Source organism: Camelus ferus, chromosome 9 (genome assembly GCF_009834535.1).
Source record: "Camelus ferus isolate YT-003-E chromosome 9, BCGSAC_Cfer_1.0, whole genome shotgun sequence".
Taxonomy (NCBI): Eukaryota; Metazoa; Chordata; class Mammalia; order Artiodactyla; family Camelidae; genus Camelus; species Camelus ferus.
The window spans coordinates 56,826,166-56,852,867 of NC_045704.1; the positions used below are offsets into that span (position 1 = coordinate 56,826,166).

Genomic DNA, 26,702 nt, shown 5'->3' on the forward strand with positions numbered 1-26,702 from the left:
TTGTGACTCAATAGGTCAGCAACTGGGCTTGTGGAATTTGCTTTTCACCAGTTCCCAGGTGACAGTGGTGCAGTCCCTGGACGATAAACACTAAGAACTACTGAGGAAAAGCATCTTTAGGCTCTACCCTCTGAAAAGACATTCTCATTAGAGTGCCTAAGAACCACTTGGTTAACTTGTGAAAAATGCAGATTCCAGGATGATCCCCAAAGATCATGACTCACTGGGTCTGGCTTGGGGCCCAGGAATCTGCATGTTAGGAAATATGCCAAGTGGTTTTGCTGTGGGTACCTGGGGACATCTTTTGAGAAGCACAGCATCTCTGTGTAGGGCAAGCTCATTGAGGTGGTATCCATTTATTGAGTATTAAGTGGGCTCCTACTGTAAGCCAGGCACCGTGCCAGGAGCTGGACAGATGCATAAGCCACATCCCTGTACTCCAGGGGTGATCCTGGGGCAGAGCCAGAAGCAGCAGGCACCCAATAGAAGGCTTCTGCGAAGGCTGATGAGATGGGGGCGGGGGATACAGGAGGCAGGGGGCCTGGGCAATGGATGCCTCGGGTTTAGAGGGAGGCAGCCTAGAGGAGGGCCCTGGGAGCATAAGAGGGTGCTCTTCTTCCTCTTGATCTTTGAGACCAACAATTTATTCTCAACAGCAACCAGCCTTATTTTGGTTGGTGTTGGACTCTTCAAACAAGGCTGTCATTCTGGGTCGGACTTCTGTGAGAACACTCATCGCTTCTCCCTTAGCTTCCCTGGACACTTCCATCAGTTTTCTCTCTTGTTTTTAAATGTATTTACGTTGGATGGAGGTACTGGGGAACCTCGATTTGTGCATGCTGAGCACTCACTCTATCACTGAGCTATACCCTATCCCCCATCTTCCATCACTTCTACTTCAAACAAAATCACCTGTCCAGGTGAGTACTCTGACATTCCTCCCTAGCGTTGTTGGGTGCCCTATGCAAATTCTTTTGTCTGTTATTTAAAAACTGCCAAGCTTCTGAATTACAAACAGGGGGGAAAATCTAACAAATGCCCATCTGCCCATGACACAGATGCTTACATTTTATCATCTATATTTCCTTCAGCTCTTTGAAAAATAGATGAAATCAAACAGACGCAGCTGGACTCTCACTCTGACACTACCTTTCCCTCCTGCCCTCCCTCCCCGGGGGCTCACCCTTCATTCTCACAGCATTTGACATATTTTTGCTCGTGGGTATCAATGTACAACCAATACGTCCTGTTACTCTGTGTGAAAATTAACTCCACACTTACCATTCTATATCCCCATCGTTTCGCAAGTTGCCTTTTACACCCACCTTCATGTTTGGGGATTTATCGGAAGAACAAGTTTGTCACGCCTGTGCGTGACATCCACGGGCTCCCCAAGTCCTCAGCAGTGACATCAGTCCTGGGGCCTACTGGGGATGAGCCCAGGGAATGCCAATGACTGCACTACTTCTTTTGGATTTATCAGAAATAACCTGGGCAGACTGTTAGCCCTCAGTTCAAAGGGGCCTCTTTTCTCCCTTATCCCTCAGCTGCTGGGCACACAACCAGGGTTGGAGACTTCCCTCTCTAGGTCCCTGGCACCAGCAGACAGAACACCCGCTCCCTCCCCTGGCTCGTAGCATGGGTCCTGAGGAGACCTGCAAGTCTCTTCAGGCTGCATCCTGTCCAGGGCCCAGACTCACTAGTGTGGCTCTTGGCTGAAGGGCCACAACTGCCCCTTCTGTCCCACTCAGAGGGAGCCAAAGTCCCCCAGTGGCCCTGGCCCCAGGGCACACTCCAGCCTCTGCAGCAGCCTCCCTCATGGTATCTTACGAATCCTTCAGTGCGGAGAACTACAAAACATTCACTAAGGAAATTAAAGATGACTTTAAGAAATGGAAAGATAGCCCATGATCTTGGATTGGAAGAATTAATACTGTTAAAATGGCCATACTACCCAAAGCAATCTACAGATTTAATGCAATCCCTATCAAATTACCCAGGACATTTTTCACAGAATTAGAATAAATAATCCTAAAATTTATATGGAATCACAAAAGACCCAGAATTGCCAAAGTATTACTGAAGAAAAAGAATGAAGTGGAGGAATAACCCTCCCAGACTTCAGACAATACTACAGAGCTACAGTAATCAAAATAGCATGGTATTGGTACAAAAACAGACATATGGATCAATGGAACAGAATAGAGAGCCCAGAAATAAACCCACAAACTTCTGGTCAATTAATCTTTGACAGAGGAGGCAAGAACATGCAATGAAGTAAAGACAGTCTCTTCAGCAAATGGTGTTGGGAAAACTGGACACCTGCATGTAAATCAATAAAGTTAAAACACTCCTACACATCATACACAAAAATAAACTCAAAATGGCTTAAAGACTTAGACATAAGATAAGCCACTGTAAACCTTGTAGAAGAAAACATAGGCAAAACATTATATGACATAAATCTCAGCAATGTTCTCCTAGGGCAGTCTACCCAAGCAATAGAAATGAAAGCAAAAATAAACAAATGGGACCTAATTAAACTTACAAGCTTTTGCACAGCAACGGAAACCATAAGCAAAACAAAAAGACAACCTACGGGATGGGAGAAAATATTTGCAAAAGGTGAGACTGACAAAGGCTTAATCTCCAGAATATATAAACAGCTTATACAACTTAATAAGAAAAAAAACCAAACAACACAATCCAAAAACGGACAGAAGACCTAAACAAGCAATTCTCCAATGAAGACATACAAATGGACAACAGGCACATGAAAAAATGCTCAATATGGCTAATTATCGGAGAAATGCAAATCAGAACTACAGTGAGGTGTCACCTCACACCAATCAGAATGACCATCAATGAAAAGTCCATGAACGATAAAAGCTGGACAGGGTGTGGAGAAAAGGGAACCCTCCTACACTGTTGGTGGGAATTTAGTTTGGTGCAGCTGTTATGGAAAATAGTATGGAGATTCCTCAAAAGACTAAAATAGACTTACCATAGATCCAGCAATCCCACTCCTGGGCATATATCCAGAGGGAACCGTAATTCAAAAAGACACATGCACCCCAATGTTCATAGCACCACTATTTACAATAGCCAAGACAGAGAAACAACCTAAATGTCCACTGACAGATGACTGGATAAAGAAGTTGTGGTATATTCATACAATGAAATACTACACGGCCATAAAAAATATTCAGAAATGCCATTTGCAGCAACATGGATGGACATGGAGAATGTCATTCTAAATGAAGTAAGCCAGAAAGAGAAAGAAAAAATACCATACGATATCACTTATGTGTGGAATCTTAAAGAGAGAGAGAGAGACAAATTTATTTACAAAACAGAAAGACTCAAAGACATAGAAAACAAACATATTTACGGGGGAGGAGGGAAGTGGGTGGGAAGAGATAAGTTGGGAGTTCTACATTTGCAGATACTAACTAATATACATAAAACAGATAAACAACAAGCTTATACTGTATAGCACAGGGAACTATATTGAATATCTCGTAGTAACCTATGGTGAAAAGGAATATGAAAACATATATGTATGTTCCTATATGACTGGAGTATTGTGCTGTACACCAGAAATTGACACAACATTGTAAACTGACTATACTTCAATTAAAAAAAAAAGAATCCTCCAGAGATGATTATAAGTGAGAAGCAATCACGATAATGGGTTTGAGCCCCCAGCTATGGAGAAGCGCCACAGGTGCATGAGACAGGTAAAGAGGTAGACAGGTACATGAGGTATGTACTGCCCTCTGGGAGGTGAGGTGAAAGCTAGGTCCTGGGTGGAGGAGGCTGGGAAGCCCCAGGACCTCTTTGCATAGTCAAGCACAAACCAGGTCTGATCCCAATCTAGGCAGACTTGGGTTCTGAGTGGGGCTCGGAGACCTGGCACACCTGTTCCAGTGGAGCCCTGCTTACAGACTCTTTACTGAGCACCTACTGTGTGTGAGGCCCTGGGGACACCATCTCTGTCCTTGACAGGGCCACAGTTAGTGGGGGAGGGGTAGAAGCTAACGAGAGAGGGAAGTCTCCTGTAACAATGACCACCACTGGTGGGCTTAAAACAACAAAAATGTGTTCTCTCACAGTTCTGAAGGCTGGAAGTCTGAAATCAAGATGATGGTGGGGCCGGGCTCCCTCCAGAGGTCAGAAGTTCTCAGGAAGATCCTTCCTGTCCCTTTCAGCTTCTGTGATTCCAGGCATCCTTGGCTTGGGGCCGCATCCCTCCAGTCTCTGCCTCCATCTTCCCACAGCCTCCTCCTCTGTGTCTCTGTTTCAAGTCTCCCTCTGCTTTCTCTTATAAGAAACACCTGTCATTGGATTCAGGGCCCACCCTAAATCCAGAATGTTCTCACCTGGAGATCCTTAACTTGATGACATCCACACAGACCCTGTTTCTAAGTAAGGTCCTGTGGACAGGTTCTGGATGAATCTTTGAGGCAGGGTGTGGGACATCCTTCTTGAAAAAGCGAATCTGAGTAGGGACCAGTCTCGCTCCAGAGGGAGGGAGCGGGCCTTCCGGAAAGTGAAGGAATGAAAGGCAGCCAGATCCAGGACCAAGGAGGAAGTGGACAGGGTCCCGGCTGGAGAGACAAACAGGGCCCCAGGACCCCCGTTCGGAAGTTGAAACTTCATCACAGGGCAACAAAGCGCTCATAGCTGGACGTTAGCAAAGGGCGAAGACTGGGCTGCAGGTAGGGGCGAAATTCTCTTCTAATTTTAGGATGAGCTTTTCTGATAGGCAAGGCTGGAAATTAAAGCATCATCTTGAAAAGAAATCAGCTCTAAAAATGTTTTTCTCTTAGTTTCCTGCCTTAGGAATTTACATTAAAAAAAAAAAAAAAAAAAAAAAAAAAGCCGTGTTGCAGGCTACAAGGCGGTCAGACTCCCAGAGCTCAGGCTGAAAAGAAGCGGAGAGCTTAAGCCGAGACGCTGATTTGGGATTATCCCTCCAAGTCTCGCGAGAGAGCAGCCTCTACGGGACTCCTCTACCGGATACTGTGGCGTCCAGTAGCCCAAGTGCCTCCCGCTTTGTCCTCCCTATCCCACGAGGCTGGAACTGCCCCCTGAGATTTGGGGGTGTTCTGACACATATCCACTCACAGCGAAGCGGGAAGATGGGTCAGTACCTACCACCCCATGGAGCTGATCCTGCATCAGAATGGAGTTCTCAGAGGATGCCTCAGATGTCGGACACAGCTGGGCCTTGTCTGATGACGTCACGGGTTGTACCTGGGTGCTCTCGTGGAAGGGCGCATTGTACCTGTTCTTTGGCCAGATTTACAAGTGGGTTTCAGCGAAATTCTTGACATCTCTACGTTAGGATTTCTAAGGCGTCTGTGGTGACACTTGGACCAATATGAGGAGAACCAACATTGGGTTTCAGCAGTTGAAACCGATTACACAATCCAGTGACATTTCTGGGTCTGTCTTATAAGGTGGTCCCACATGTCTGTCTGGCCCCCAGATAAAGCATCATGTGGTACCCGTGACACCCCTTTAGTTTTCCTTTACTCTTGTTTCAAACTGGAGGGAAAAGGGGATGGTTTCAGGCCATTATGGCACCATGGTCATCGTGGTGTCTGGCTGCCTGATGTTTATCTGTCTTTCTTTGGGTTGGAGCCCAATTTCTGGAATTCCTGCTCTGTCCTGCCTACACCTTGGAGGGACCACCTACCAAGGGGACTTGTCCTGGCCAGCGGGTATCTGGGGACCCAGGTGAGGCTAAATAGCCACTTCCTGTTGGACAGAATGTTGGCGCTCACCTGTTCATTCATTCCTGTGGGCTCATTCATTCATTCCTGGGGCAACCCCACAGAAAAGGCTGATGAAAAGATGCTTGAACCCAGGGCTGCCTGGGTTCAAATCCTGACTCAGCCACTTACTAGGTGTGTGTGATGGACTCTATTTCTATTCACAAATACTTTGGTGATATATCCCTGCCCCGCTGAACTTCATCCTGACTGTATGACTTGCCTGGCTACTCCTCAGAGAGGTCAAGCCTCCTACCTGAGGTCACACAGCCTGTAGGTGGTACAGCTGGAATTTGAACCTTTTACCTTCCCCGTGCCATCAGGAGAAAACTGAGGCACCGAGGGGTGAAGGAACTGGTCCAGACCACCTGGCTGGCCACATCCGACCTGACACAACCTGAGTACAGAGCTGCCTCCAGTCCCATGATGAGTCATGTCCTCACAGCGGACCTTTTTTGGTTCTTGTTTTTAACCTCTCTTCTGTGACTCACTAAGACACGGGGACAGGAAGCAGCAGGAAGCTGATAACCAGGACAACTCATCCTGGGGGTGGGGGCAGCAGGAGGCCCCCACCCCAGACCAGGGTGGCATCCAGGGGCTGGCCTCCTTTCTCGGCCTCAGATAGCCTCCTGGAAAGTAAATGGCCATCAGGAGGGTGGGCAGAGTTGAGAAACAGAAGCCTCCCCCAGGGATCAATCAGCTAGGAGCAGCAACCCCGGGGAGGGCACAGAAACGCCACGCTGCTTACTGTTACTGGCTTGTTTCCTTGTAGATCTCCTCTACCCCACCCCCAACCTCATGTAGGTCCCCTGAGCTCAAGGCACCCCAGGTCTAGGGCAGTGCTTGGTCACAGCATGGTGCTTAAAGAAGGTCACACATACTGCCACTCCTTCTACTGAAAAGAGGGACCAGTGTCCCCTCCCCTTGAATTTGGGGGGCTGATGACCACTTTCTCCCATAAAGTCCAGCAGAAATGCTGCCCTGTTAACAACAGAGGCTTGGTCAGAAAATGCCGTGCAGCCTCCCCTGGTCCTCTGGGATGCCCACTCTGAGAGAAGAAATCCACAGCCCTGACACTACCGTGTGGGACAGACCTTGCTGGGTGCTCCAATCCACAGCCCAGCTGAGCTCCCAGACCAGCACTGACATCAGCTGCCAGCCACGTGAGCTTGGATGTCCAGCAGAGTCGATCTGACCGCAACTAGAGGAGAGATCCTGCTAGCAAGATCACCAGTGGGGCCCCTCCTAAATTCCTGTTCCACAAGATCAAGGGCAAGTTAACATGGTTGTTTTACACCATCCAGTTTGGGACAGTGGCTGAATGAACAATGTGTCAAATAATTCAGAATATATGCAAGCAAGCAGACTCAAGGACCCAGAGCTCCACCCCACCCCCAAGTCCGGGCCTTGGGCAGAGACAGGAGCAGGTGGAGGCAGCTCCAGGCAACATTACTGGACACCTGCTAGATGCTAGTTACAGGGGATAAAGAGATAAAGGCAAGGTCTCTCTGCCCTTGAAGACCTCGAGATCCCGTCAGGCGCCCTCTGAAATCCCAGCCAAGGCCTGAGCTGCAGCTTTCGATTAAAATCAGGCTCTTTGACAGATAAACCTGGCTCCACCCTCTTTGCTCTTCCCCTCGGCAAACACTCTGCAAAGCCTTTATGCCTGGTCCCCTTGTCCTGCTTCACTCCTCTCTTCTGGTGTGGATGTCACCTTCTCAGGGAAGCCCTCCTTGATGCCCCTAACCAGGCCCAATCCCTTTGTAATTTTCTCTCATAGAACCTGGCTTTTCTTCCCAGGGGGGCTTATCCGCATTTGTAATCATCCCAAATTCTCTGACAGGAGCTAAACCCTTAGGCCAGGAAGCCAGAGACCTACGTCAGCTCCCTCTGTTCTAGGTATAGGAAAAAACTGAGGCACGGAGAGCTAAGAAGACCTCAGAGCGGGCCTCCTGGGATGAGAACTGAGCCTTACTGACACCCTCAAAATCCTTGCTGCTCCTTAAGGATTTCATGGTTGAGGAAACTGAAGCCCAGAGAGGTTGACTAACTTGACGAAAGCCACACAGCTATGAGCAGAGAAGCATGGCTGGCTGTGAGCCCAGGGTGACCTCTGGCCTTACCCACATCTTGCAGGATTCCTTCCTGCTCTGATTTTGGTTTCTGCCCTCTCCCACACCCTCTCCGCACCACACTCAACTCCTCCAAATCCATTTGTGTGTCTGAAACACCTCCGGCCTCGTTCTGAGCTCCCACTGGGGTTGGCGTGCTGGAAGTCCCGTTTCTAAGCTCCAGGACAACCTTAGAAAGGATGTCACAGCCCAAGTGAGGAGGACGCTCTCTCCCAGCTTTCCCTGAATAGACAGTCTGAAGGGTTCTGACCACATAAGAAACATGACAATCCTGCCGTTGTCAAACCTGGGGTCTCTCTCCTCCCCTCCCCTCCCAAGCTATAGCCCCAGGGCCAAACAGAGATGCAGGTTCGAATCCCAGTTCTTCCACTTTCTAGCAGGGTGGCCTCAGTTTCCATAAAATGGGGATGCCAACAGCACTTATTTCTTCTGGTTGTTGCTAAAAATTAAATAAGCCACCGTATTTGAATATGCCTAGCCCCCAATAGCTCCACGAATGCCTATTACATCTGAATGTGACAACCACCGTCATTTTTCCAGTAAAGAGAGGAGCTTTGTGACACACATCAGCCAACCTCGTTTTTTGAAAAACAAAAAAACATTTATTTCTGTAAACCATTTGAGTGCTCATGCCCTCCACAACCCCAACACAGCACAAACCTCCCCCAATGAAACGAGCAAGGAAAAGAGAAAAGAATGCCACCAAACGTGCTCTTGGAGAACCAAGCCAATCTCATCTTTCTTTGAGGAAAATAAAAAAAGGAAAATCCTTTTGCCCGCGGGGGTGCAACCTCAGATGAAAATCACTTTCTGGTCCCAGGAGGGCAGGGCTCTGCTGCACACGTGGCTGAGGTGGCCTAGTAGGAGGCCTCTGTCCCTGGCTGTCCCTGCCATCAGGCAGAGGACCTGTTCGACCTAGATTCCCATCCCGTGTCCCGAGCCTCTCTCCCAAATGTTCTCAATACTGGGGGAGCCCGGAAAATGAACCCTGAAAAGACTCCTCCTGTCAAATCTGGACTCAGACCTTGGCCCCACTCCGTGCCATAATGAGATTTCAATCGAAAGGGTGGGAATGGGTTGCTTCAGACCAGTGGCCAAGCCAGGCAACATTTAAGGCAAATTTTCTCTCTTCTCGTTCGGTCTGAGTCAGGCCTGCAGGTATCTCCACCAAGCACCGTCTCTGTTGGACATGGAACTTAGGCAACTCGGAATGGGGTGGTGGAGCAATTCTCGGAGGGGTGAACCTGGCCAACGGGACACGGTGTGCTTACAGATGCCGCTGTCGAGGGTGCAGCTCCTGGCACAGCTGCCCCCCACTGCAGGAAGCAGGCAGGCGCCAGAGAAAACCAAGATAGCGGCCCTGGCCCCGGTGCCAGAAGTGACACGAGGCTGGTGGGTGAGGCCAAGCAGGCTGCTTGTGCGTAAGACAAATGCCAGGCACGGTCACCACGGGAGGCGCCTCCAACCTGATGAAGTGCATGACCTTGGCATCAAAATGATTTTTCTTTAGAACAAGAAAGCGGGGTAAAAAGAAAAACAGATAAAAGAAAGATCTTCCATGAGCTTCATAGGTTAGGACACAGCAGGTGCACAAGGGAAGCGGGGAGGGGAGCTGGGTTTTGGCCAGGGTGGTGGGCGTTGCCTCTCATCACATCTCCTCTCCCTGATGGGCTGGTGGGCTGGTAGCTGAGGCTGTGGTCCCCTCCCCTGGGGAGCAGGCGGATGACTTTGGCAAGGGGGGGTTACTCCGTCTGGGCGTCATAATTGGCTCCTCCCGCCTTCTTGAGCTCACTCTTGATGAAATCTTCTTCCAGCTCCTTCCGATCACTGATCACAAACTCTTTAGCGAAATTCTGCAAGAACAAAATAAAACACAGAGTTCCCGTTAAAGAGGAGGGGGCAGGATCTGAGCGTTGCTCAGGCAACACACCAGGAAGTTTTGGCACCTAAAATACTAAGAAACGATCAAAATGAAAATCTGGTGGCAGAATGGTTTGGCAGGAAAACAAAAAACATGACCAGAGATCTGAAAATGACTAAAGTTGATATACTGGTCCCAAGACCATGAGGATAGGCCAAGGTCAGGTCTGGGTTCAGATTCTGGCTCTGTTGTTTTCTGGCTGAGTGACCTTGGGCAACTTGCTTCAAATCTCTGTGCCTTAGTTTCTTCATCTGTGAAAACTCATCTTGTCAGTAGAATAAAAGAAGATGAAGTTGAAAAGGCAGGCTGGTGTGCTGATAAATGTTTAACACCTGGCTGTCCAAAAGAAAAGGGGTTGGGGGAGCCCTAATTTGTAGCTTTTGCCCATTTCCATGTGTAAATAGTCCCACAGTGGTTGATTACAAGCTACCAATAGGATGTCACTGTATACAGGTGAACAAGTTTCATGACTGGCTGTCATCTGCTGGTGCTAGGTTCAGGCACCCCCAAGTCCCCCAGTCGTAGAGATGCAGGGCTTCCGGTCCCAGGTCTGAGTGATCAGCCTGGGCACTGAACACACTGAAATAAGTTCTGGGCTCTTCAGCTATACTCATTTAGTAGAAGGCAGGAGATTTGTTTGTGTTCATTCAACAATCACCATGCTGTGTGATGGAGCTATAGAGATTAGCAAAATGGATAAAGTCACTGTGCCCTCTCAGGTGCACAAGCTTCAACCATGAAACCCCACCAGCCTGGCACACATGTGGCTCTCATAAATGCTTGTGGCATGAATGAGTGAAGCAAGTGATCTGACTTATCAAATAACCCTAAGCCATGAAGAATCAAGAGTTACTTTAATACATGCATCACAAGACTTCCATAAACAAGGAAAATTTCAGGACAGGGACAGATAAGAATACAGAAAAAATTGCCAAAATATGAATAACAAGTTAGAAGGTCAGAAAATCATCCACATTAAAAAAAAAAAGACCACAAGGAAATAAGGTAAACATTTATCACCACTTATTAAGCATCTATGTGTACCAGACACTGCCACACATTAGCAGACTTAATTCTTCCAACCTTTTAGTATGACCCAGCAATTCTACTCCTAGAGATCTACTCAAGAGAAATGAAAGCATACGTCCACACAAACACTTGTAAACACATATAGTCCTAACAGCCAAAAAGTGTAAACATTCCAAATGCCCATCAACACATGAATGGGTAAACAAACATTGTCTATCCATACAATGGAATATTATTCTGCCCTAAAAAGGAATGAGGTACTGACACAGGCTACAGCCGGGATAAACCTCAAAACCATTATACTAAGTGAAATAAGCCAGACATGAAAGACCACATATTGCATAATTACATTTATATGGAAATGTCCAGAAAAGGCAAATCCAGAGGGACAGAAAGTAGATTTGTGGTTTCTAGGAGCTGGAGATGGGAACAGAAAATGATGGACATGCTCTAAAATTGGATTGTGGTGATAGCACACCACAAGTTGTGGATTTACAACTGTGTAAATTTACTAAAAATCACTGAATTGTACACTTAGGATGAGTTAATTTTGTGGTATGTAAATTATACTTCAATAAAGCTGCTGTGTTTTTTTTAAAAGTCCTGCAAAATGATCAATATTATTTCTATTGTAAAGAGAAAATAAATGCTGAAGATTATGACACTTGCCCAAGGGTATACAGCTAGTAGGTCCAGCTGACTTTAAAGCTGGCCTTCTCTTTTTTTTTTCTTTTTGGGGTAATTAGGTTTATTTTTTTTTTTTTAAGTGGAGGTACTGGGGATTGAACCCAGGACCTCACGCATGCTAAGCATGTACTCTACCACTGAGCTCTACCTTCCCCCAATAAAGCTAGCCTTCTTTAAAGCATCGCCATCTCCTTTAGGGGTGATGAAAATATTCTGAAACTAGATAGGGGTGGCTGGCTGCATAACATAGTGAATGTACTAAATGCCACTGAATTGTATATTTTTAAATAGTGGTTAATTTTATGTTATGTGAATTTGACGTCAATTTAAGGGAAAAAAAAAAAAGAATGACTAAACCAAGAGAGCTCTCAAGGTCAAGTTTCACAGCATTAAGACAAAACCTCTACCATGTCAAGCCATCAAGAAAACTAACAAGGAGGAAATGGGGGGTTAATATTTATCAAGCAATTAATATGTGCCAGGTACAGTCTCACACATTTTCTTACTTGATCCTCCCTTAGTCTATCAGTTTTTTTTTTTCAAAGATAAGACCCATGGGCTGTGCTTGGAGAGATTGTGTAAGTAGCCCAGATGACTAAGCATCCTTCCAATCCTTTCTACTCCCAGTCTGCCATGCTGTGCTACTGAGTGTCTCTGTACGTCATCAGCACACAAGTGAACACAAGCAGGATGGCACAGCCAGAAAGGGGAACCCAGAAGTAACGTGCTTCTCAACCTGAGCCCCAGCTGCAGAGGGAGGAGTGAAGAGTATAGACCAGGAGGAAGAGGAGGCCCACAGCTCAAGATGCCCATAGAAGGAAGTCCAAAGTTCCTCTGCCCCATGATAGCTATATAAGGCAATCTAGAGAAACAAGTGGTGTTTGTGTCTGTTAGCCATTAGACAATTTGGGTTAAGAAGTTTGATAAGGTCTGAGAAATCCATAATCGAAGTGCACTTGGAGCTGTGCACAGTCCACCTGAAAACCACAAGGCTGAGAAATTCAATTATAGCCAAAAGGAGCAAATCAGGATAGCAGAACCCAGTAAGATGTAACATAACAATTAATGTAAATGAACAATATTAGCTAAAAAAACAAAAACAAAAACAAAAACCTATGTCTGAAAGTACAAAAAAAAAAAAAGCCCCAAGTCCTATACATCTGAGACATGTTTAAAACCAAAAGATTTGCCAAAAAAAATGATTCTATGAAACAGAAGTATACAGAAAAGAAACCTCACCCACCCCCACTATGTGAACCCGCCCCGGCCCTGCAGAGGGCAGGCAGGAGGTGGCTGGCTATGGGCCTCCCCGATCACAGGATGCGGGGCTGGGGAGGAGCAGAGGCTTCAAAGGTGAGATGTCGCTTCCCTACAGGGTGTGGACTCTGCAAAAAGTCCCCAAAAGGTCTGAGTCAAACTAAACACAACTCAAAATGACATGTACACTTCTCCACCTCTGTTCCTTCCAGGGTCCTCACATAGTAGGCCTTCCACATGACAAAGGAGGAACCAACACCTCTGGGGAGTGGGCTTAAATGTGAGTGTTCAAAAATAGGCAGAAGCAGAGCAAAAACAGCTCTGTGGACAGTCAAGACCTTGACCTGGGAACAACACCCGGGACCTGAGGGGTCTGCAAGGATTCACCTGTGCAGAAAACCACAAAGAACACATCTGCACACAGCAGGTTACCTCCCCGCCACACTCTCACCTCCACACTCTCAGTCACTGTCCCTGGCCCCCTTCACGCACCACCCAGCACCTCCTGGAGCAGAGGCAGGCAACACGGAAGGCTACGAGATGCGAGATGCCGAATTCCAGCAAGAAAGGAGATTGTCAGGGCCCAGAACAACACTAACACATAGGGAAATTAAAATTTTCTCAGTAGCCACATTGAAAAAAGCAAAAAAGACCTATAATGAAAAATACGAAAATATTTAATGTATGTATATGTATGACTGAAACATTATGCTGTACACCAGAAATTGACACATAGTAACTGACTATATTTCAATTAAAAAAAAGAAAAAAGAAAAAAAGAAGCAGATGACATTCACTGTAATAGTATTTCATCGAACTCTACACCCCAAATATTGTCATTTTAACATGTAATCAATATACAAAACCATTAGTAAAATCTCTACATTGTGTTCTCCACACTGAGTCTCAGAAAGCTGGTGTGTATTTTATTCTCGGGCACAGCAGGGTTGACAAGGCACACCTCCTCTACTCTGCAGCCACACGTTGCCAGTGGCAGCCCAGGTCTAGATAGAACAGGAAAGAGTCTGAAAGAATATCGCGCTTGGTAAAGGAGAATCATTAATCCCAAAACATTAGAGCTGATCTGAGTCGGGGAGGGGCAGTCTTCAGTGGGGGAGGTGGGGCTGGAAATGTTCCATGTTTTGATCTGGGCAATAGATTCATAGGTATGTTCAAAAATTCAAAATTTTACAATTCAAAAATTTTATCAAGCTCTGCACCTAAGATGTGTGTTTTCCTCTGCGTAAATTATACCTTGGCTAAGAAAAAAGGTTGGGATGTGGGGAACTGAGCTGAAAGAGCCTTTGAAACCCCAACATTCACCCCCTACCCTCTCATTTGATAAAGAAGCAGCAAGAGACCCAGAGAGGGGAGGCAATCCCTCCCAGGACACACAGCAGCCTCAAGGCAGGGCCCTGGAGGCAGGTCCTCTCTCCTCAGCATCCTCTGCATCCCACCCAGTGGGCTGCTCCAGGCTGCCTGTGCCTCCCACGCCAGCATCCGTCATACCCTTAATGCTGCCAAAGCCACATGCCGAAGACTTCAAAGCAAAATGTGCCGGACTGGGGGCACTGTCACCTTTGGTTCCAGAAAGATCTTCTCTGTCATGCCTAGGAACTCAGTGCCCCTGGCTGATTGCCTCCAGACCCTGTCTCTCCCTTTTTCACCAGGGCAGGACTTTTCAAAGAGTCTCCATCCAGCTAAATAGAACTCCAAGATGGTCTGGAAACACATACCAATCAAGTTCAGGACACATTCTGTCCCTGTGACTTTTCTCAACTGCATTTCAGCTCATGACTCAAAGACATAAAATGGACATCGGTCTGCTTCCAAGGAAGACGCCTCTAGAGGAGGACTGGGGTTAGGACCTGGGGCTCTGTATATAGTGAAGAATTTATTTGCAAGCTTGGTTTAAAAAGTGTGTAAGTATTTTCCTACCCTTGGTTTTAAATTATCTCATTTTTAGATGGCTCCCAACTGCCTGGGTTTAAACCCCAGCTTCAGTCCCAAAGCAGGCTGGGAGTAGTTTGTGCCGAATATAAGTAGGGACAGCTGTCCATTTGCAGACCCTCCCCAGAAACTTACCATCCCTGAGCCTCAGTCTCCTCATCTGCAAGTGGGGACAATAAGAGAACCTATGTCCTAGGCTGGTTATGAGCATCTGATGACTGTGCTTAGCACAGAAGAAGTGCTCAAGAATGATTAGGTAGTATTTTTAAATGATCCTGGGTTACCTTTGTTCTCAAAGGGGTGTTAGAGGAGTCTGAGCTATAAAGATGTTTTGCGGGGAGGGTATAGCTCAGTAGTATAGCGCCGTGCTTAGCATGCACGAGGTCCTGGATTCAATTCCCAGTGCCTCCATTAAGATGAATGAACGAATGAATAAATAAATAAACAATTAAACTTAATTACCTCCCCTCCCCACCCCCCAAAAAAAGTTTTCTGAAATACTCAGAGTGAAGGCACAAGGAGTGGCTTGTTCCTCTTCTCTCACCCACAGATTTCTCCATCCCCTCTGTTTACTTTTTAAAGAAGAGAAATCTGGGGAATTCCTCAGAATAACCAAGGTAGTGACACCAGCTCCTCTCGCCCATGCAGAAAGGAGACAGCAATCCAGCTTCCCACCCAAAAGCTGAGCACAGGGTTAGCCCTGGGAGGACAGGGAGGGAGGATGTCAGGGTAGGAGTGTCTGGTCTTCTACCTAGAACATTAGGACTATGGTGGGTTGCTACCCTCCGCGGAGAACATGGGTGCAGGGAAGTCTGGGAAGAAAAAGTAAGTGGGGAGTTTGTGATGCCAGAAATGTACGTTTCTACAAAGTGGGGCCAGGGGGGAAAGGTGACTGACCTTCATTGTATCCAAAAACAGTAAGAGCTAATGCAATTCATTCTTCCAATACATACAGGCTTGCTGAAGCATTTGTTATATGCCAGACACTCTCCTAGGCCCTGGGAAATGAAAATCCAGTCGATAGGGGTCCCTCTGAGAGTTTAAGGGCAGAAAAAGAGAAGCAGGGGGCTCTAAAATGCCCTGAAGGAAGCAGTCAATGGCTCTGGGCCCTGGTTTCTACCTTGGTAAGGGAAGGGCTGACAACAGGTTTTGCCAGTCTTTTCCCCACCAGCCATCCACAGATTTGCACTTAACCCTCCAAATCATGTGAGACAAAGTTCCACCTTGGACACCAAAGCCAAGCAGCAATGGGGAATCAGACACAGAAAAGTCAACTCTGGGATTAGAGCATGGCTCTCCAAAGAAAGGCTGTGTGCTAGCTTCAGGCCAGTCCCAAATTCCTGCAAAAAAGTAGGGGATAGACTCTCCCCTCCCACATATGTGAGGTGGGATAGGGGCGGACAAGACACATGCTGGCCACGATAATGTATCTTTTCCGCAAGTGGGCAAAGATTAATTATAAACCAAAGACCTTGGCATGCTGAAGAAACACAGTCAGTGCTCAGCAGCCCGCATCTTGCAAGGAGAAAAGGCACCCTTCAAGAAACACGAGCCAGATGAAAATGCACAGCAGCAAACCTGCCAGCCCCTCCTGGGCCCCCTACACCTTCCCTCCTACAACTACTCTACAGCACCTCAGAGACTAAGCTTTTCAAAATTCTTCCAGCAAGGTGTAATTTACTCGGAAAGGACAGGTTCTTTTAACTGGTATGAGTCATCACAGACAAGGGAAAAACAAATAGATCAAAATGGTATGGCCTAGTGTTTGACAGATTTGGGAACACAGGCACCTGCCTCACCGGCACAGGTCACAAATGACACAACCATGTTTCACTAGGGAGAAGACAAAGGATGAGAGAGAGGCCTGCAGTGGCATTTTGAGTGGACACAAGGCAGTTGCCCAACATAGACGGATGGCGGGAAGGCATGCTGTCCTGTTGCATGCTGGGGTAGGTTTAGGTCCAAACCAAATGGGGCAGCTGTCCATATGCCTTGAATCTTGACCCCTGCAGGGCCACCCACCTCTTTAGCATTTGGGTGACTGCCTGGATTCTGACCCCTGCTTTCCTGACCACGAACATTTACAGAAGCTCTGACTCCCCTTTGCCTGATTTCTGTCTATAGCTCTATCTAGATCAGGGATGGTAAGAATGTGGGAAACAAACTCTATTCTCTCTTCCTGTATCTGTGGCAGACATCACAAATCAATCATGGCACTTTCCCCACTGAGTCCAGATTTCACCTCAGAATCCTTCTTAACCCAGACCTCCAAAGAGTCCCAGCTATCCCTCAACTGACAAACAATACCAAATCCAGGTTTAGGACTTCAGTTTCTGCCTGATGGAAATTGTACATAGCATTTCTTGTTCCCTGGTGATGCCCACTTTGGGGAATTTTTCCCAAATAAATAATTCAACAGAATCTTTTAACAATTACAACACGTATACTCACAGATGTTCATTGTCAGTAAATACCAGACTACCTCCACTTCCCAACAAAAGATGAGTAAATGAGTGAATCATGTCTACTTTGAACACTTCATATATAGCAGGTACTTATGATATGCAGTATTTCATTTAGTTTTTACAACTCCAGAAGTTAGATATAATCATCTCTAATTTTCAGAGAAAGCTGAGGCTCAGAGAAGTGAAGTAGGCAGCAAAAGGTCACACACACAGTGGTGAGTGTGTGGTGGGGCTGGGACCAAAACCCACATTTAACTTCACAAGAGGTCTTTACTAGGAAAGTGAACACACACACACACACACACACACATGCACATGTAATCCTGCATTCACTGAACAGAACAGTATTCAGCCACTGAAATTATGGAAACTGAAAACACTGATGAAATGTTAAGTGAAAGGACACACACTGTACCTCTGCTATGATTAAGCAGGTTTGTCCTAACACGTACCACGTGGCCAGGGCTCCAGGGGAATTCACGAAAATCACGGTGTTGGGTGGAGGATTGTGGCTGATTGTCATTTAATTCCTTAATTTTGTTTGAACTGTTTGTCAAAACTACAACGCCCTGGGAGAAGCAACGAATGGGGAGAACAGAGAGCCTGTCGCTTGTTCTGGGAGGGACTCTAAATGGGCAGGATGTACAGGGACAAACTATGACAAGAGAAGGACAAAAGTGGGAGCACGACAATGGAAGGGGTGGGAAGGAGGGAGGGAAAACATGAAAGACTCCAGAGGTAAAGCGAGCAGACAGGCTTCAGCCCCCACAAGCACCATGGGTGTGCATGTCACCCATGGGGACCTGCCTGGACTTCCTGCTTGGGCTCCTTCTGTGAAGACCTGCACATGTTCTAATCTGGCATCCTCACAGCCTGGAAACTGTCAGCTGTTGACAGTGTCAGGTATCACTACGTGGGGCATCAGGAGGACTACTGCTGGGCATTGGCGGGTGACCCGGCAGGCACCACACCAGGGCCAGCAGATCCAGGGTGGGACCCACCTAGGGTTTAGTGACGGGCACCTGACCACAGCCCACTGGGCAGAGCTCTTGGCTTGTGAAAGCAGTTTCCATTTACCCTCTGGGCTCAGGGTGTGGGCATCTTCCTCTTTCTCCCCAGGGCTTTTAACCACTTGGTAGTAGGACTGCAGACGTGGCCACAGGGCTCCCCACTGCCCTCCCCACCATTAAAGGCATTTCTGATCCCCATCATCTGGAGTCTGTCTCAACACTAACCTTGGCCTCAGGACACATCTCTCTCAGCCTCAGTTTCCCCATCTGTGTATTGGGTGTAATAACAGCACCGGCCCCTCCACACAGTATCCCCGGCACCACCACTACCATCACAGGCTGTATGGGAGCTTTGAATTTGGAATCAGGTGGTTTGTATTTTGAATATATGACATGTGCGATGGAGCCCTCCTGCCAGGACCTTGGCCTTATCTGGTTCTGAGAAGAATAAAAGGACTTTTCATGAACCATGGGCTTGAAGAAGCATAAAACTCCCCGTAAAAACAAACAGCTAAAACCCTTTAAGGAGGAATGAAGCGTCTAAGCTGGTCCCCAAGGGCCCGGCAGCAGCAGAGCTTTGCAAGCGGAAGCAGCAGCCCCGTAAATCTCATTAGGCCAAGGGGCGTGGGTTCTCCCTGCTGACCTAACCAGCTCTCACCTCTGCCTTCCGTGGAAACAAAAGCAGAGCCTCTGGAAATTCCAATCCACCCCCAAATCCCTCCCTGAGTGTAAATGGCTTCCACAATTTAATTCAGCCCAAAGAGAAGTTACTGACATTTACCAGCTTCTGTCCTAGGTATATACAAAGAATAAGACGCAGACTAGAGCCATGACATGAACACAGCCAAGACACGCAAACATGAACACATTCGTTTCTTGATTTTTTTTCAGTTTTAGTACTTGTCTAAGTATGAGGAGTACTACCAAATACAGAGGGCATGGTCCTTCTAGGGTCACAACCATAATTCATGAAATTTGGGTCATAGTACAAACACACGTAAAGGAGCAATTAATTCTGATTGAGGCTGGTAGGAGAATGGAGTAAACAATCAGGATTTTGAAGGATGAATAGGAGTTCAACAGTCACCAAAAGGGGAAACTTTTTCACATCCTTTGCTTTTCTTTAATCCTTCCAACAGCTCTATGAAAATGAACAGTCTCTTATTCGTAAGTGAGAGCAGAGTATAGAGATAAAGTTATTTGCCCAAGGTCCTAGGGTGAGAATTTGATAGAGCTGAAATAGCGACTTGGGTTTTACTCCTTAAGCCCATGATCTTTCCCATTTGACACAGCAGCATTTTTTTTTTAAATAAGCACTGGGCAATGATGTTCAGTTTCCAGTTTAAAAAAAAAAAAGAGGGGAGGGGGGTTCTACTATCAAGGAAGATTGAGCACCGGATCAGTAAATTTAAAAGTAAATATAGGGGGAAGATACAGCTCAATGGTAAATTGCGTGCTTAGCATGCACAAGGTCCTGGGTTCAATCCCCAGTGCCTCCATTAAAAAAAAAGACAAATAAATAAACAAACAAACCTAATTACCTCCTCCTCCAAAAAATAAAATGAACCAAAACCAACCAAACAAACAAAAAAGATTAAAAATAAATAAATAAATGTAGAAAGTTTGTTTCCTGCAGAACTTCTCAGGGCCTTTAATACACCATGTGAGTCTATGAAAGTAGAGCTTCCAAAATGCATGTGGCCTCAGAACATTCTGCTTGGTGCTAGAGGACTTGGGGAAAAAGGAAGAGGGGTGAAATGACTGAGTTGGGGCCCTCGGGCCAGTCTGCAAGCACTGAGGACCTTAACCAACTCACCCAACTTCCCCAGGTCCTAGCAACTCGTCAATAAAATGGAGATAATGACAGAACTGGCCTTGTTGCCAAAAATAAATGGTTTGACTATGTGGCAAGTCCCTGAAAGTGCTGGGCATGTGGTAGGGGCACACTAAAACTCATTATTCATCTTATTACCACACTGATACACGAACATGATCCTTCTAGAAGAGAGGACATCTGGTCCCGGCCCTCGGGGTGGTAGGGGGTCCAGAATGTAAGCCGCCTCTGCTCCTGGGGGTCCAAAGCCATCGGAATACAGACTACAGTTATGGTTCTACGTGGTTACTGACAGCCCTTCATCCCCACCTCCACATCTCCTTGGAGCAAACGTTCCCTGCTGTTCTTTTTCCCAGCGCTGAAAGCTGAGATGTACCTCTGGTTACCTGGCTCCCTGAGCATTCATATGATATTAAAAAATAAAAAATAGATGGGGGGTGGGTAGAGCTCAGTGGCAGAGGGCATACTTAGCGTGCATAAGGTCCTGAGTTCAACCCCCAGTACCTCCATTTAAAAAAAAAATAGATGAAAAGATTATGTGAAAAAAGCGATTCTGCAAGGCCAGCACGATGCTTCATCAACCGAGTCTGCTCTAAATCGAGACAGCCCGGCCCGGCGCGGGCAGGTCTCTAACAGAGGGGAACTGCATTGTCCCTGTAATCCTGCCGAGGCGCCAGGACAATGGGACTGTGTCGCCGGCACCAGCCGGGCACTTCCCTGCACCCTGTCCACGCGGCACATTCCTGGGGCTCAAGTCCGGGTGTCATCAACGCCCAGCCTGCCTTGGTCCAACCCTCTGCTGCCCGTGCCTTGCTGTTCTTGTTCTGTTTTTCCACAGCCACAGATGCAGCTCAGTTGCTCAGCCTGGCTCTGAATTCAGACTAAAGACACCCAGAGTCAAACCTGCTGACTTTAACTCCTTGGGCTCCAGGCCCGGACTTGCTGCTTTTTAGCTGTGGGTCTGAGGCAAGTCCTGTCATGGCTCTGGACCCCAGTTTCCTCACAGGCTGATGCACCTATGCAGCCAGCAGGTCACAGGGGAGGCTTGGATTGTTTGAAGTCAGCAGAGGCCAGAGGAGGTGAGGCCAGGACCTTCCAGGGCTGCTGATGGATGTGACTCTGGTCCAAGCCATTGGCAAGACAATTAGGCAGGGTGGTTCAATCACAAGATTCAGGCCAGTGCCAGCGCTTAGCATGTGGACCGACCAGCTCCCAGGGAAACACGGCACAGCGCAGAAAGCTGTGCATCCTGGTGGTGTCTAAACAGGAAAGCTGGGAGCAAAGACAGCTACTTCTGGGTCTTTCACAGACACAGTTCTGAGCCCTTGCCTTAGAGTTGCTCACTTAAACCCCTCACAAGAGGTAGATCCTATGCTTAGCCCTGCTTTAGACTGAGCCCCAGAGAGAGCAACTTGCCCAAGGTCACACAGCCAACGGTGGGGCTGAAATCTGAACTCACACCATCTGGCTCAAAAGGCTTCCCCCCGGACCACTGCACTACGCATCGTCTCTTTGTCTGATGAAGTAAAATAAGCTTCCTTTAAAGGTAACACGAAAAAAAATCTTTTAATTAAAAAATAAGGTTAATGGGCTGTCATAAACAAAGGACCCCATTTTAAGAAAGAAAAAATTTCAGAATATATCAAAACAGAATATCACACAGCAAATCAACTCATCCAACTCATTTTCTAAATGGGGAAACTGAGGCCCAGGAAGGGAGAGAGATCTGCCCACAGGCAGGCAGGTGGCGTAAAGACCAACCCTTCTCTCAGAGAAAGACAAACATCAAATGATACCACTCATATGTGGAATCTAAAAAATGATACAAATGAACTTATTTACAAAACAGACTCAGACATAGAAAATAAACTTATGGTTACCAAAGGGGGAAGAGGGGGAAGGATAAATTAGGAGTTTGGGATTAGCAGATACACATTACTATATATAAAATAGATAACCAACAAAGTCTACTGTATAGCACAGGGAACTATATTCAATATCTTATAATAACCTATAATGGAAAATAATATGAAAAATAATATATATATATATAATTGAATCACTATGCTATACACCAGAAACACAACATTGTAAATCAACTGAACTTCACTAAAAAACACTCACCCTTCTTGATTTAACTGTCTCTACATTAATTTATATTCTCCATGTTTCACATGAAGCATAAGGATGTATTTATACATATGTATAATATTTTTATTATGATAAAACCCCAGGATTTATTAATAATCTTTAACTAAAACTCAATCCATTTATTCTTCACATGGAAATCATGGTAAAAGGCAGCTGGGGATGTGATCCTGTCCCCAAGACATGGAATCCAGAGTGGTCCATCTGGAGACCCCTTAGAGACATCTGTTCTGAGTTTCTACCAAGCAGAGAGAACAACTGACATGCGAGGACCAGCATGATTTTAGTGACTGTCCAAAGACACCATTATGCTAGCAAAACTGACCCTTTGTAACATAAATTTATGGCTGTATCTGCAACTGGAGGATAAATATGAGGTCTTGTAATAGCTTCAGGTAATAAACGTTTTTAAATGCAGAGGTGGACATGGTCAAGACAGCATCCTAGTTTCTCCACCAAAGCGGACATCTGTGATTTTCTTCTATCAGCATCCCTTTCTTTTAACAAGTGGAATCAATCTGGAGCTGCCAGTCATGAGGCCTCCACCTCCCTGCCCCACAGGATGTACATGTGACCTGGGCCAATTGGGTCCTTTTAAGGGGATGATTGACATTGAGGGAGGAGGGCTCTCTCTTCCCCTGGGATCAAGACCCAGAAGAACCACTATACCTGGACAATTTCTGCTGCACAGAGCCCATCTGAGGCCAAACCCAGAGGAAAGAGAAAAGAGAGATGAAAAGAAGATAATGCTTCAGCCTTAGATTCAACAATCCCTGCACTTCCCAGGTCAGAGAGCTAAGCAATTCCCCTCTTTGCTGCAATTTTATTTAAGCTTGCAAACAAATGAATTATAACCAATGCTCACAACTGGAGTCTTTCTATCAAAGAATTACCTTTCCAAATCACCCTCTTAACCCACTTAACCAAACTGAGAAGAGGTCTAGATTTAAAAGGAACTGCAGACTGCTAATGGGGACAGGGTTGCCTTGAGGATGATAAAGAAGTTCTGGAACTTTCAGACAGTGGTGATGCTTGCACTGTGAATTGACTTAACGCCACTGAACTATACACTTTTAAACAGCTAACATTTTATGTTGCTGTATTTCACCACAGTCATCAAAATGGAAAGAAAAAAGGCACTCTGCGGGATTCAAAAGACTGCCCCCACTGGATGTGCCACAGCAAACAGTCTCTCCCTGTGTTCTCTGTGTCCCTGGCCACACCAGGCTGGCCAACAAGAGGGCTAAGTGTGGATGGTGGAGTTCAGCGGGGGACCTTTGGCCATGAACATGCAATTCTTCTGCATTTTCCATACTGCCACCATAAAGGAGACCCTTGAAAGTCGGTTAACCATTAAAACCCCAACTGCCTTGGAGAAAAACAGCCCATGGGGTCAAGTGGATGGCCGTCCAAAGTAAGGATGCCTGTGCTAGGAAGGGTGCCAACAGCCGTGTTCACTGGTAATGCTGATTAGGCAGAGGAATACACATTTATTGAGCATCTATTATGTCCCAGGCACAGTGCTAACCCTTAGAAGTTTCTCTGACAATCTCTACCTTTTTAAAACGATTGCTACCCCTATTAACTCTGGAACCCCACCTCCTGAAAACATATTCTACAGAAATAATCCAGTAGATGAGAGAAAGGAGCTACGGGTATTAAAATGTTGGTTAGAACATTATTTACAACAATAAAAACTGGAAGCAACTCAAGAAGCCAACACCAGGGAAAATTTCAGGAATCACAGTGCACTTGTGAAATTGGACACTCGGCCGCCAGAAGAGCATTCATTCCCACACTCTGCAGCCACATACATTATGAAATTATGTTAGAAAAGAAAAAAAAAGGAAGAAACTGATTAGGGCATGATTTGCAGGGTGTGACCACAGCCATGCAGAAGTAGGAGAGACTTCACTCCGATTTCATCATTTTTTATGTTCCAGGAGCCAAGCCAGGATACCATGTTGCATAGAGCCGATTTGCATGTATGTGCATTTTGTTTTCATTTCTTACAGTTTAATGCTTTTTGTATATTCACAGACGTGCAACCATCACCACAGATTTTAGAATATTTTAGAATCTTTTCATCACCTCAAAGAGAACCCCTATGTATGTTAACTACCACCTCCCTTTCCTGGCTTTGGGGAAATCCTTTTGCAATATGGAGAACCCTTTGGTAAGGAAAAAACTCTCCTGTTCACCTCTATTCCATGGTTTATCTTTCTGGAATTCAGGGGTTTTGCTTTTTTTTTCCTTAGCATGACCCTATGTCCTAGCCCCAAATAAATTGCTTTGGAAGTTTGTGATAGTGTCAGTTTTTATGTCCAGAATGGGGGGGGGGGGACTTTAAAATAAAGACTGCTGCAGAACTGTTCATACACAAAGGGACACCCACCTTTTCCTCTTCCTTTCAGTCTAACAGAGACACAGGTATAAGTCAGCCAAGGCCAGGGCCCAGCTACCCAGGCTAGGAGACTGCACCATGGTTGATATAGCCTGTTATTCTGTGGCCATCAAAACCCTACTGGTGTTCATATGGTTGACATTTATTCATTCAAAAAGTGTTATTGAACACCTACTGCATGCTAGACACTATTCAGAGGGCACTCATGAATTCTCCCATTGGGTCTTCACGGCCACCATTGGAAGTCATCTATCACCCAGTCAGATAGGGGCATCATTTTGGTCATCCCTCCAGCACCCTCTCCTGCCCCACCCAAAAAGGTAGACTCCAGCCACCACATTTCTGGTATTCAATGGTCAGGATCGCAAATGCAGCAACCTACTTCCTAGCCCACACCCTGAAAACAATTTGGGGTACATGTCACCAGCGGTGCTAGTGGTTCAGAGATTTAGCACATGTTCAAAGTCAGAGACCAAGGAGCCAAACCCAGCCTTGCTGTGTCCCTGCTGAATGGTGACTCTTTATAGGTTATGACCCCCTACCCCAGCCCTAAAAGAACACAAGGACAATTACCTGCACGACCTCCTTCACCAGGGTCTTGTCCGTGCCGGTCTTGGCGCGCTGCAGCCCGCTGACATTCTCGCCGATCCATGTAATGAGGGCGAACTTGGACCTCTTGCTCATTGCGTCCCCAGTGGTGACCCGCACAAAGGCAAATAATCGGACATCATCTGCACCAACGGCAAAAGGAAGGCACAGTGCTCGGTTAAAACACCCCAGATCCACATCCCCAGAAGGGTCTCTGAGCCACGAGGGTGCCCTGGACCACAAGCTACCCCGTCTGATGGGGAACCATCTGGCCTGTGGGAGCTGAGTTACAGTCCCGGCAGGCCACAGACTCTGATTCAAACTCTAGATCCAGGCCAAGGGACTCTATGACAGTCATTTCTTAAAGAAAACAGATCATAATCACAGCATCTTTCAGTCTGTGTTTTACTATTCATTGGGTCTTCGTAAAGGTGCTGGGAGGTGGGCCATGGGGACATCACTGTCACCTTCATTGACATCCAAAGAACCATTTGGTAGATGGGGCTTAGAGGTCAAGTGATGTGCCCAAGGTAATGAAGCCAGCCTGAAGCAGAGGGAGGTCTGGGACATTTCAGGCATATCTGTCAAGCCCCTCTCCCTTGGGGCACTGCCCCCTCCCAGCCATGGGAGTGTGATGGGCACCCAGCCTGGGACCTGACCACAGGGGTCAGTGAGTGACAAGGCCATAAGGACAGAGAAGAAAGGTCTCAGGGACACTTCACAGGCCAAACTGACATGCTTGGTGACTGGCAGGCCACGAGGAGTCAGGAAGGAGAAGTCCAGGGGACAAGAGACCATGTCAGCTCCATCTCCTACTCCCCAGGGAATCTGACTTAATCCGCAAACATCTCTGCCTCGGCGGCCTTATCTGTAAATGGGGTGATAGTTTTGTCCTTTTTTAAATTTATTGAGCTAAAAGTCACACAACCAACATAAAATTCACCATCTTAACTGTTTCAAAGCATACAATTCAGCAGCATTTAGTGTATTCATAATGTTGTGCAATCATCACCTCTAATTCCAGAACATCTGCACCACCCCAGAAAGAATCCCTTCCCCCCCAAGCAGTCCCTCTTCACCCCTGCTCCCTCCAGCCCTAAGCAACCACTAATCTGCCTTCTGTCTGGATTTGCCTGTTCCAGACATTTCTCACAGACGGAATCCTACATTATATGGTCTTTTGTGTCTGGTTTCTTGCACTCAGCATATTTTCAAGGTCCATCCACATTGTAGCATGATCAGTACTTCATTCCTTTTAGGGTTGAATAATATTCCATTGTATGGATAGACCACATTCTGTTCTGTTCATCCATTTAACCACTGATGGATAGTTGGGATTTTTCCAAATTGAGGTGATTTTACACCTTCCTCATTTGTCAACTATGAAGGTTAAGTAGGACGCTTTGAAATCCGCCTGGACTGAAATGATAGAACCTTCTCCCTGGAGCCTGAGCCACAGGGCGGAGCTGCAGGTGGGGAGTGCACACAGGAAATGTG

The 26,702-nt window shown here is 46.5% G+C and overlaps 1 protein-coding gene across 1 annotated transcript in view; it reads right to left on the reverse strand.

Moving 5' to 3' along the window:
• Positions 1 to 8,491: 8,491 nt before the first annotated feature.
• The window catches only part of COTL1 (coactosin like F-actin binding protein 1), a 41,650-nt gene continuing 23,439 nt past the window's right edge, over positions 8,492 to 26,702 (reverse strand). The window contains exons 3-4 of the mRNA XM_006183966.3: positions 25,191 to 25,348; positions 8,492 to 9,765 (exon numbers count right to left, since the gene is read on the reverse strand). Coding sequence (XP_006184028.1) covers positions 9,655 to 9,765; positions 25,191 to 25,348 — 269 coding nt within the window. The 3' untranslated portion in view covers positions 8,492 to 9,654. The remainder of the gene's footprint in view (positions 9,766 to 25,190; positions 25,349 to 26,702) is intronic.